General features: G+C 46.5%; 1 protein-coding gene across 3 annotated transcripts in view; it reads left to right on the top strand.

The window, feature by feature from the left end:
- Nucleotides 1–11,101, top strand: part of LOC119316813 — a 39,563-nt gene extending 28,462 nt beyond the window's left edge. For 2 of the 3 annotated variants that reach the window (XM_037591203.1, XM_037591205.1), the window contains 2 exons: nt 8,616–9,149; nt 10,689–11,101. In XM_037591203.1, coding sequence (XP_037447100.1) covers nt 8,616–9,149; nt 10,689–10,877 — 723 coding nt within the window. In that variant the 3' untranslated portion in view covers nt 10,878–11,101. The remainder of the gene's footprint in view (nt 1–8,615; nt 9,150–10,688) is intronic. The other variant, XM_037591204.1, reaches the window with a different exon arrangement.
- Nucleotides 11,102–12,132: the final 1,031 nt, after the last annotated feature.

Raw genomic sequence — 12,132 nt, forward strand, 5'->3', positions numbered from 1 at the left:
GACTAGAAGCAATGTGTGTATTGCCTAGCCCTTTCCATAAGTTCGGACTTTTGGTGGCGTTGGCTAGTGCATGAAGCTTAACACATCGCTAATTGTTTTGAAGTCAGAACTATTTTGCTTTACGTGTAATACTTGGTTCTGAAACAATGAAACATGCAACTGGTTGGGATTATTATCATAAAAATAAATTTTGGTTGTACTGTGCAAGGGAAAAGTACATTATTCTATCCTGTGTAAAACAATTGTTCCATCTTGTACTAACTTGTACCACTTGACAGATTTGGCAGTTGTAGTCGTTCCATCTCGTAGAAATTTCTGTCTTGGTGGCCTCTGGTTTATGTTTTTGTAAGAGCAATCACCAAATCAACTTTCATGTAATTAACTCTAGCTCTTATCCAGTGAGTTCTATCATGATTGATATATGGAGAGTTGTAGTAGGTATGTGATGTAGGGTAGAACCCTATGGCCCGATCTTTCATGATAGGAGCGGAATCCCGCGAAGAACACGAAGAACACGAGGAGGAAACACGAGGGGAAATCACAAAGGGGCACAAAGGGGAACACTCAAACCAACAAGATAGTCACACATGTGCTAGACCCTCGAATACATAGAACGATACACGAATCCACGGTCAACTAAGGATGATACAAAAGGGTATCCGGTTCTTCTCCTAGAGGAGGTCTTGTATCCACAAGGGGATCTTCCCGTAGAGGGGTCTTGAATCCAAAGGGGATCTTCTCCGTAGAGGGGCCGCGGTCTCTCTCGTGGAGTAGATCCGATATGGATGAGCAATGCTCTATCTCTCAAATGAGCTAAACCAATGCTAACCCTAGTACGGAGCTAAGGGACAAGTATATATAGTCCAAGGGGTAAGTTGGGGGATACATGGGGTGAAACCCCTTTCACTGCGCACAGGCAGGGCGGTAGTACCGGTCATGGGGGCGGTTGTACCGCTGGATGCTCAGGTACGGGTTCCTGGAGGTGCTTCCGGATGTGCTCAGCGGTTGTACCGGTGCTTGGGGCGGTTGTACCGGTCAGGTGGCTGTTACGTGGATAAACCGGTGCTGCACCGACCTTGCACCGCTCGATACAGAAGCTTGGCCGGTTGTTGGGCGGTGGTCGAGCGGTTGCACCGCTTGTGGGCCTTCAGCGGTAGTACCGCTTGGTGTGGGCGGTAGTACCGCTCGGGCTGTAGCAGCTGGCTCTCTTTCCCTTGCTCCCGCGCACACTTGGCCTTGGTCCTTAGGCTCTCCATGGTCTCCTCGGATGGACCTGAGTATGCATAAGGTCCGCGCTTGAGGTAGCATCCATGTCTTACATGCGGAAAGGGAAGATTCGGAAAGGAGCGAGTTCACCTTGTGTCCAATGGTGTATACTTGAGGTCTCAACATGTGGGCACTAGGGGCTTGGGGAGAAGTCGTAGTGTACATGGGGATGATCATAGGATGCTCCGCATCATCCCCTCCCCCTTGAGAAAGATCCGACCTCGGATCGAAAACCAAATCACCATGGGAAAGAGATGGCTTCGCCGTGTAGAAGCGGATGTTCACCAAGTAGTCATCATCGTCAAGCTTGGAGTGGGCACTCTCCAATGTCGCACCGTCTAGTGATTCCTTCAAAATGAGCAAGGACAACAAACACTTGGAAAAATAAATGTGGTTAGCGTTAGTGCAAAACCAAGCATTCGAGAGGTGATTCACTAGACAAGTGTAGCCATCATGCAAAGCATATGGTGTGACAAAGGATTGTGACGTGGTATGTAAGCATATCAATCTAGAACAAGCAAAGAAATCATGGGGACAAGCATGTGAATGTGAGGTAGTGATGCAAATATGTGTGACAAGAGAAGAAGCATCTACCTCAAATTCATAGTAAGCATTCACAAAGTGCTCAATAAAAGGTCTATGGTAGGCATTAGGAATCATTCATAACACCAAATAAAATGAAGTGTCTAAACATATGGGTCAAGTGCAAGACAATCTAAGCATAATGTGCATGGGGTGTAGTGAATATAGTGTGGCACTCAACACAATAGAAAGAGCAATTGTTCATCATGTGTGAGGCAATCAAGTCAAGCATAGTAATCAAGTCGTGCAAGCTAGTAGTGCGAAGATGCAACATACTAGAGTAAATCATGGCAATCATGTCATGAGAGCAAATAATAGGCATAGGCAATGCACATGACATATCGCAAGCACGAACACAAAGCAAGATGAAATTATCATCATAGGCATGGGGTACAAAGCAAACATAGCAATAGCAAGCAATATCTCCACCAAGCTTGCAAATACACATACAAGTATGAGAATCAATCATCATGTGTAATGCAAAGCATGGGTCACGAATGTATGGCAAAAGCATAGTAATGAGCATATCATGCAAAGTGAACATGGCAAGATGGGCATAGAGTATGTAGTGGACAATAACCTATAGCCAAGTGAGGGTCATGTAGAAGAATTGCGCGAAGTCTTTGCGCGAAGAGAGCGATGGGAAAGACAATCCATGGGATCCCAAGTCATCGTTGCTCTCTAGAGCTCGTTTTGTCAACTCGTGGGATTGCGAGGTTGACAAGTATCCATGGGTACCTACACAAAAGAAACACAAACCAAAGAAATTATGTGTGGTAAATGTACACATCATCCATCATGATGTGTATGTGCACGTGAGAGTTAGCACAAGATAAGCATCGCTCAAAGAAATTTGATGCATGGTATAAGAACATGTCATCCATCATGAAAGAATAGTTATTGTGTATAACACGATGGGGATGCAAATTGAGCATACAAGTATAAGGATCATGCAATGGATGGGAGTTATCAAAATCTCCTAAAATGTATGAGGAAACTATGGGGGTCTCATGAGCAATATCGGAAACATCATATGGAGAAAATGGACAACATCCAAAACAATGCATATCCGAAGCTAGGTGATCATGGTATGGCATATGAGATAAAGGATGCAAAGGGAGCATATCAATATCATCACAAGAAAAACAAATGCCGATAACCATGGGCTTGTCATCTATGCCATATGTGCAAATTGGGTTTATGTTAATGGCATATGCATAGTCACTATGAAGAGATTGCAAATATGACATGTGATTGATCTCATGCATAGCATATGACAAATCAAGCGGATTGGCAAACATGATATGACCGAGAGAATTAGCACAAAAAATCCTATGTAACATGGCATCACAACTAAGAGACTCCACATGGCAATCATCATACTCATCATAAATGGGTAAATCATCGCATGGGGAAATCATACTAGCATGAAGCATGTCAATAGGGGGATCAACATCATGAAAGCAATCAATGTCAAGAATGTCCACTAGTGGGACTAGAGCATCACCGTCACCTATGTTACCGTTTTCATTCCACTCAAGTGGTGTAGGTGAGGTGGAAAAGACCAAATGGTGGTCATCTTCATCTTGATGGAACCATGTGGGGGGTGCATCATATTCCACCATGGCCATCGTCTTGTCCAAAGGTAGGACGTAGTCGTCGTGAATCGGCGCGTCATCATAGATGGGACCTAGCACCAAATGAGAAGACACAATAGAGGTAGAGGTCAAGTCGTTAGTGTTGAAAGTGGCCTCGCATGACCTATCAACTAACTCACTCTCTCTATGTGGTGGTTCACTCACTCCCTCCGAATAGGTGCACTCAAACTCACATATGGTGGAGTCACTCATCTCACTCAAGTGGTGGGGGTTGTGGCTCTCCTCACATGGGAATTGTGGCAACACATATATGGGGTTAGTGGTGAAGTCACTCTCACTCTCAATATGGTGGCACAAGTCACTCAAGTCATCATACGTCGCCGTGGTCGAAGGGAAAATTCCATGTTCAACCATCTCGTTGTCGTCACCGTGTATGAAGGCCGAAGATGGCACATCATCACTCTCGCCTCCTAAGATGGAAGCATCATCCTTGCTCGCCACCTTGTCGCTCGCCTTCAAAGCTTGGTCCTTGAGGGTCTCCGTAGTCGTACTCGTCGCCGCACCGTCTTGAAAAAGAGTCATGGAGGACTCGGCATCGTCAATGCCACAAAGAGGGATGGCGTCGAACTTGGGAGTATCATCTTGGAGCTCGTCGGGCTTGGACATCGTGGTGGTACTAGCCTCATGCTCGTTCTCATGGAGCTTGGTCGTCGCGAAGTGAGCTTGGGGTAGAGAAACTTTGGCCCTCATGAGTTCTTGTTTCGCCTTGAGAGCACCAATGTAGTTGTCGTCGAGGGACTTGTAGTTCTCGAGGAAGATCGTCTTGGAGATGTCGTTGTGCAATCCCATCATGAAGTGAAACTTCATCGAAATGGGGTCGTCCACGCCGGCTCGTCGCAAGGCAATCTTTATCTCCTTGAAGTACTCGTCGATGGACTTGTATCCTTGGATGGTGTTCTCCAATTGGCGTTGAAGTTGTTCCGTGTAGGTTGGAGGCACAAACTCTCGTCGCAAAGCTCTCTTCGTCTTGGGCCAACTCATGTCATAGCTCTCCAAAGGTGTGTGAAGCCACCATGTGGACGCGTAGTCGTGGAAGTTCCTTGTGGCGCACTTCACTTGATCTTCGGGAGGGACTTGATGTAGCTTGAGGTAGTCGTCCATCAAACGCTCCCACTTGAGATACTCCTCGGGTTCTTGAGTCCCATAGAAAGGAATCGTGTGGTCGATGTCGAGGTCGTAGTAGCTCGTGGAAGTCGCGGACTTGAGCTTGGGGAGCTTCTCTTGAGCGTAGTCTTGAGGTGCTTGTTGGCGAAGATGCCATATATCCGAAGGCGAAGAGGCCTTGAAGTCGCTTGGCGAAGATGCCAAAGTGGTTGGTGTAGCCGTAGCTCCGTCTTGGTGGTGCTTGTCTCGCGGTCTTCTTTTGTGGTCATGAAGTTTGGACTTGGCGTGAAGTAGGGCTTGTTGCGACTTGTAGGTAGGCGCATCTCGAGCATCTTTATGATGATGTTGTCGTTGTCGTGCTTGAGCTCGATGTAGATGTCGTTCGTCGTCGTCGTGCACATGTTGCTTGGAGGTGACTTGTCCTTCATGACTATGTGGATCACGAACATGATGGTGGTCGCCATGGAGATGTGGACGTGGAAGACTTGCGCTTCTATTGCTTGGGCGCTCCGAAGAGGATCGATGTGATTGCCGCCGCCGTGAAGATGATGAAGGGGAAGTAGACTTGATCAAGGCCCGAATCTCCTCCATTCTTGCATCTTGCTCCTTCTTTTGTGCGGAAAGCTTGTTGTCGATGTAGTCCCTTTTCCTCGCTTCGGAGTGGCGAATGTCGATGGAGAGGTTCTCGATGCGCTCTCGCAATCTTGATTGTGCGCCTTGCATTTGTCGTTGTAGACCGAAGATTGACGCTTTGGTGATGTAGTTGTTCACGCTGTCGTTGTTGTCGAAGACCGAAGATGAAATGCCTTGCCTATCCATCACTCCAAGAGAAAAATGTGAGTGGTAGAAAGAGAAGAACGAATACCAAATGTACCTTGACCGAAGTTGAAGGTGGATCAATGATCACTCCAATGTGGAACAAGGAAATAGCACAATTGGTACCAATTCTTGTCGGTTTCTCACACCTACACAAATAAGGCTTATGGTGGAGCTCGGTGAGGATAGTGGCACAAAAATTTGATGTAAAATGTTAGCAAGAGTCAATAATGTTGAAAGAGATTCACAAATTCGCAAGTGTAACAAGTAGACCAATAGCAATATGGGTGGCACACGGAAACACACACACGGATAGATAAATGGGGTCGTGCAACCAAGGATGAGCACAAAATGTGGAATCCACGGAAAACGCTCGTATTGCACAACTCAAGAGAGACGCTAGCACGATTGCTCAATAGGCGGATACGACACTTGTGCACAACCTATAAGATGCAAAATGTATGAACTTCTATCCCAAGTATGCTATATATGTATGGCTCCCGGTGTCATGATCCAAGATGATCTTATATGACAATGTGGTATGATGCTATGGCACTTGCTTACAAGCTCTTTGTTCACTCTTGTACTTAAAAGCTTATTCTCTTCTTTTTTTTTTATATGTATGGCCACTTTGCGAAATGCACAAACCAAGATAGCTATTGTGTATATATGCGGGAACAAACTTGTGGCACAAAGGATGATATGATACCCAGATGATACCGATATGGTATGGTATGTATGTAATGGAAGGTGTAGACCACTAATGTGCACAAGTAACGTTGCCGGCAATATTCAAAGGCTAGTCTCGATAGGCAAGTAACGCAAAATGGGCTAGGGGTTATCAATGCAATGGCAAGGGAATATACAATGGAGGGGTACCACGATACCAAGATGATATGGAGGTTACCGTCCGCGGTGATGATGAGTGGCGGTGATCTTGATGACGATACCAAGATGATGGAGACTCGTCCCTAAGTAGCCAAAACACCTTAGGAAACGGGAAAATCGCGAACTCAAAATATCAAATGTCAAATGGTGGTAGCGGGAATGCGGTGGTGATTTTGTGGAAGCTCAATGGAATTGCGGAATGGCAATGATGGGTTGTGGAGTACGCAATGCGAAAGTCGAGGGTAAGGTGGTGGACTATACACGGTGTCGGAGTTGGAAGCACAGTCCCTAAGTAGCCGAAACACCTTAGGAGACACAACTCACAACACAAGCAAAATTGGGTTAAGTTGGGTGGTCGGAGTGTATAGTGGTCAAGCCTATGCGGAAGTGGTGGTGGTGGTTGATGAAGAAGCGACCGTCCCTAAGTAGCCTAGACACCTTAGGAGACTCAAATCACTCCTCAAGCAACCACTAATGTGATGGGGAACAAAATTGGTTAGGTTGCGGAAGGCTATGGTGGTGTAGCGGATGATGTGGTGGAAGCCCTAGGCAAAGATGCCAAAGTTCCAAAAATTTGATGGAGTCAAATGGTGTTGAAACCTATGTATATGGATGGAGGATGTCAATAGCTACTCAACGAGCTAAAGAACGCGAAAATCGGACTCCGGATGTGAAAGTTATGGTCAAAATTGTCAATCAGCTGAGGCTGAAACTGGGAGGGGCGGTTGTACCGCTTGGGTGGGCGGTTGTACCGCTCCTGAAGCGTCCTGGGGTTCCAGTTTTAGCTGGCAGAAGTATCAGGTTATGGGGGAGCGGTTGTACCGCCTCGGGGGCCGGTTGTACCGCTGGTGTCGGGAAAAATTCTCAGATCTGGATCGGGGATGAACTTGGGGCGGAAATGGATGATCTCGGGTGCAAAATTTGATGGATTTCGTGGATGGAAGGTGGGGAAACTTGGGGAGATGCTAGATCCACTTGAAACCAAGCAAATCCATGGATCAAAATCAACAAAACATCATCAAACCAACAAATCACAAAAAAATTTGGGGCTATTTTTGGTGGGGATTTTCGAAATTGGGAAAGAACACAACAAAATTAGGCTAGAAAACAACGAGGGGAGGCTCCGAAATCGTGATCAACCTTGCTCATGATACCAAGATGATGGTATCAAGAGACAAGCTGGCTCTGATCCAAGATGATGTAGGGTAGAACCCTATGGCCCGATCTTTCACAGTAGGAGCGGAATCCCGCGAAGAACACGAAGAACACGAGGAGGAAACACGAGGGGAAATCACAAAGGGGCACAAAAAGGAACACTCAAACCAACAAGATAGTCACACATGTGCTAGACCCTCGAATACATAGAACGATACACGAATCCACGGTCAACTAAGGACGATACAAAAGGGTAGCCGGTTCTTCTCCGAGAGGAGGTCTTGTATCCACAAGGGGATCTTCCCGTAGAGGGGTCTTGAATCCAAAGGGGATCTTCTCCGTAGAGGGGCCGTGGTCTCTCTCGTGGAGTAGATCCGATATGGATGAGCAATGCTCTATCTCTCAAATGAGCTAAACCAATGCTAACCCTAGTACGGAGCTAAGGGACAAGTATATATAGTCCAAGGGGTAAGTTGGGGGATACATGGGGTGAAACCCCTTTCACTGCGCACAGGCAGGGCGGTAGTACCAGTCATGGGGGCGGTTGTACCGCTGGATGCTCAGGTACTGGTTCCTGGAGGTGCTTCCGGATGTGCTCAGCGGTTGTACCGGTGCTTGGGGCGGTTGTACCGGTCAGGTGGCTGTTACTGGGATAAACCGGTGCTGCACCGGCCTTGCACCGCTCGATACAGAAGCTTGGCCGGTTGTTGGGCGGTGGTCGAGCGGTTGCACCGCTTGTGGGCCTTCAGCGGTAGTACCGCTTGGTGTGGGCGGTAGTACCGCTCGGGCTGTAGCAGCTGGCTCTCCTTCCCTTGCTCCCGCGTACACTTGGCCTTGGTCCTTAGGCTTTCCATGGTCTCCTCGGATGGACCTGAGTATGCATAAGGTCCGCGCTTGAGGTAGCATCCATGTCTTACATGCGGAAAGGGAAGATTCGGAAAGGAGCGAGTTCACCTTGTGTCCAATGGTGTATACTTGAGGTCTCAACATGTGGGCACTAGGGGCTTGGGGAGAAGTCGTAGTGTACATGGGGATGATCATAGGATGCTCCGCATCAGTATGATAGTGGTTTCATGTCTTCTACGCCATGATTATTGAACCCCAGAGTGTACATAATTAAACCATTACGAACTTTTGTTCTAACAGGACCTACCTTTAGAAGTTAGGCGCTTCAAAGAAGAACTGCAGTTAGGAATGCATGATCTCAGCAGGAAGACTGACCTAATTATTGTTGTGCATAACCTAGCACATCATATTCCGCAGTATTACCAGTCCAACTCTTCTGAACCTCAGCCAGCTCTTTCACTTCTTTTGGATGAAGCCAAGGTTCTTTGTGTTCCCTGGATTCTTGCAATAACCAACAAATTTGCTGTCAGCGCGCATGAACAGAGCACATTAATCAGTTCAGCTATGGAAGCATATAAAGCTTCTCCTGATAACACCAAGGTTGTCAACTCTTCTCCATTTGTAATGCCAAGTGCTAAAAATAGTCTGCATCCCATCAGTTCTACCAGTGGCGATTTGGAGGAGGATTCTTTCGGCAGAGCCGCTTTTCACCCAGTAAACTTTGCGTTGTCACCATTTCATAGGAAGGACATTGTTATGCATGTGGAGGGTGTTTCTGCCCTTCAACAGCATCTACATCAAGTGATTGTGAGTAATGAAGAACCAGCTTTTGAGGTACGTCTCTTTTGTTGCATGTTTATGTTTAGGCGAAATGGGGAAACAAACATAATTCCACATGAACAAGGCAGAAATTACCAGGCTTGATAGTGAGGTGAGTGCAATACTATACTCCCTCCAATCCGTATTACTTGTCTTAGATTTGTCTAGATACACCGTATCTAGATAAATGTAAGACAAGTATGGATCGGAGGGAGTACCAAATGCATCTTATCTGTCTCAAGGGTTGAGCTTTTTAAATTTATCTGGCAGCAAACAAGTTCTTCCTTTAAAATCCAATAGCACATTGGCCTGATTTGACCACATGAAAAATTTCCGAGTGAATTACAGAAAACCACCACATTGAAGTGTAGTGTTGTAGAAAAGACTCTTCTACGAATTTGTGCCAGAAAACACTGATTTTTGTCCTAATCATTTGCAGAAACCACCTAACCTTCTGTTCGGGCATTTTAACCTCTATTATGACATGTGGGTCCTGCATTTGATGACGTGGCATAACGTTTCGTGTTAGACGCCGTTAGACTGTCATTTTTCCAAAAAGAACCTTCCTCCCAATCCCTCCCCTACCCGATCCAGATCGCCACCGGGCTTCCCTCCTCGCGCCAGCTGATGTCATCGCTGGCGGCGTGCGTGCAGGGACATGGTGAAGTGTGCCAGAGAGCGACGCCGGGGACGTGGAGCAGCTGCTCCGGCTGGGCCACTGGACCTCGTGCTACTCCGCCGCGAGCAGGTCATCCGGGAGCGGCGGCGGGGCTTGTCTACGCAGCCGCCCGGTGTGGCGACCTGCCGGAGCTGCAGCATGCCTGCGCCCTCCTCGCCGTGCCGGAGCTGCAGGACGCCCGCGCCCTCCTCGCCGCCAAGTTCGGCAGGGGCTTCACGTCCACCGCGGCAGAGCTGCAGCGCCGTGCCTCGGGACCAGCCTCTAGCACCCTTCCTCGGCGTCCATGGCAGCAGGCTCGCCTGCGCCTTGAGGATGCCCTTGCGCCGCGGCGGTGCCCTCTGCTCCCGTTCCTGGCGACGAGACCCATCACCCATGGCCGTTGTACTGCTGTTTTGCTGCTCTGCTCGGCTGCTGGGTCAGCCCAAATCCATGGAGGGAGTTGATTGCTTTTTGGTTTTTGATTGAAGGGTGTCCCTGTAAAACTACAGGGACTGATTTGTAAATCCAGAAAATCCCTCATCTAACATCGTCTACCATGAAACGTTGTGCCACGTCATCAAATGTGGGACCCACATGTCATAATAGAGGTTAAAATGCACAAACAGAAGGTTAGGTGGTTTCGGCAAATGGTTAGGACAGAAATTAGTGTTTTCTGGCACAAATTCGTAGAAGAGTCTTTTTTGCAACACTACGCTTCAATGTGGTGGTTTTCTGCAATTCACTCAAAATTTTCCAGTATGCCATAGGATGAAAATCTAATACGAGGGTAGCTCTCGACGATGTGTTCGTATGCAACAAGAATCATCACCTCATTTTGGAGTGCATTATGTATATTTCTTACTGGCTGTAACTCTGAACACCGCATGCTTGAACAGGAGCTTGCTCGTGAGAAATTGTCCCTGGAGCTTGCAAGAGAGAAGGCGGTGTCTCGTCAAGCAAAGCAGAACACACGAAAAAGAGATGGATCTGTCACAGCTGCTGCAGTAGGTGCATCACTTGGTGCAGGCCTGGGGATTGTAATGGCTGTAATAATGGGAGCTGCATCAGCCCTGCGGAAGCCGTGATGCATTTAATTCGGTTGTTTTATTAACGTATAGTTGTATTTCATGCACTTGTTATTGAAGAACGCCTAGTAGACGGCACTAGTGTAAGAGCATCTACAACCAGGATTGCCTAATTTTGATCCCCAAACATCCGCAGATGAACCCGGTCACTCGTTTGGGCCTACATTTATGTATACATGCAACCATGTCCGTTACATCCTTTCTAAATTATCCGGTTAAATGCATGTGAATGGTGGAGATGAAGAGGGAAAGATAAAAGAAAAAAAGAAAAAGAAAAAGTGATTCAGGATGGGTCGCATCCTACTTGAAAGGCTGCCCGGGCATGCCCGAACATCCCTGTATTTGGTGTGGATATGGGGATTTACGGACAACCTGATCATATAGGGATAAAATGGGGGTTCGGTTGGGTGGCTTTTTCCCCCCTCTCTCGTCTGGACAGTGACGGGATGGCGATTGGGCTCTTTGATAGGACACTTGAAGAGTCCGGTTGTAGATGCTCTAAACAAGGGAGATAATCGCTCCAATTCAAAATAATTGAAGTTTTATATTTGTTCTATCGGCATCTCCAACACTAGCCCTCAAAATGGACATTGTTTGTCCACACACTGGATATGGCCATCTAACCCGTCCTTTAAATGTTTGCTTTGTTAATTTTTCTTTCCGCGACACTCAAAATGACACTCCATTTGTTTCAAAATAAATGTCGTGGTTCTAGCATATCAAATCTTTGATGAGTGAAAATATTCAAATGTGGGAAACTTTATTTTTGCCACTCTAGCTTTTGTTCATTTTTGCTTATGCCACTCTAGAATTAGACATATCACTTTTGCCACTTTTAGCTTCCGACAATACATTACAAATGCCATTTCGTGGCAAAAGCAATAATTTTTCATTTCACTTTTGCCACTTCAGATTTTGACAATGTATCATAATTGCCACTCTAAAATTATTGTTTTTGTCATGGAATGACAATTGTGATGTATTGTCAAAAACTAAGAGTGGCAAAAGTGAAATGTCAAATTCTAGAGTGGCAAAAGCAAAGTGGTCAAAAGCTAGAGTGGCAAAAACTGTTTTCTCGCTAAGTTTTAAAATAAAATAGTTGAAACATAAATTCAACTCGTATATATGTTCTAGTTGTCCCCTTTAATTGACCACAAATGCTTAATCAAATCTTCATTGAACTGCCCATGTTCTTAAATTCGAGACCTTCGACATCATCTTCATCTTCAACCTTCATGATCATGTTGTGCATGAT

This window comes from Triticum dicoccoides, chromosome 6A, assembly GCF_002162155.2.
Source record: "Triticum dicoccoides isolate Atlit2015 ecotype Zavitan chromosome 6A, WEW_v2.0, whole genome shotgun sequence".
Classification (NCBI taxonomy): Eukaryota; Viridiplantae; Streptophyta; class Magnoliopsida; order Poales; family Poaceae; genus Triticum; species Triticum dicoccoides.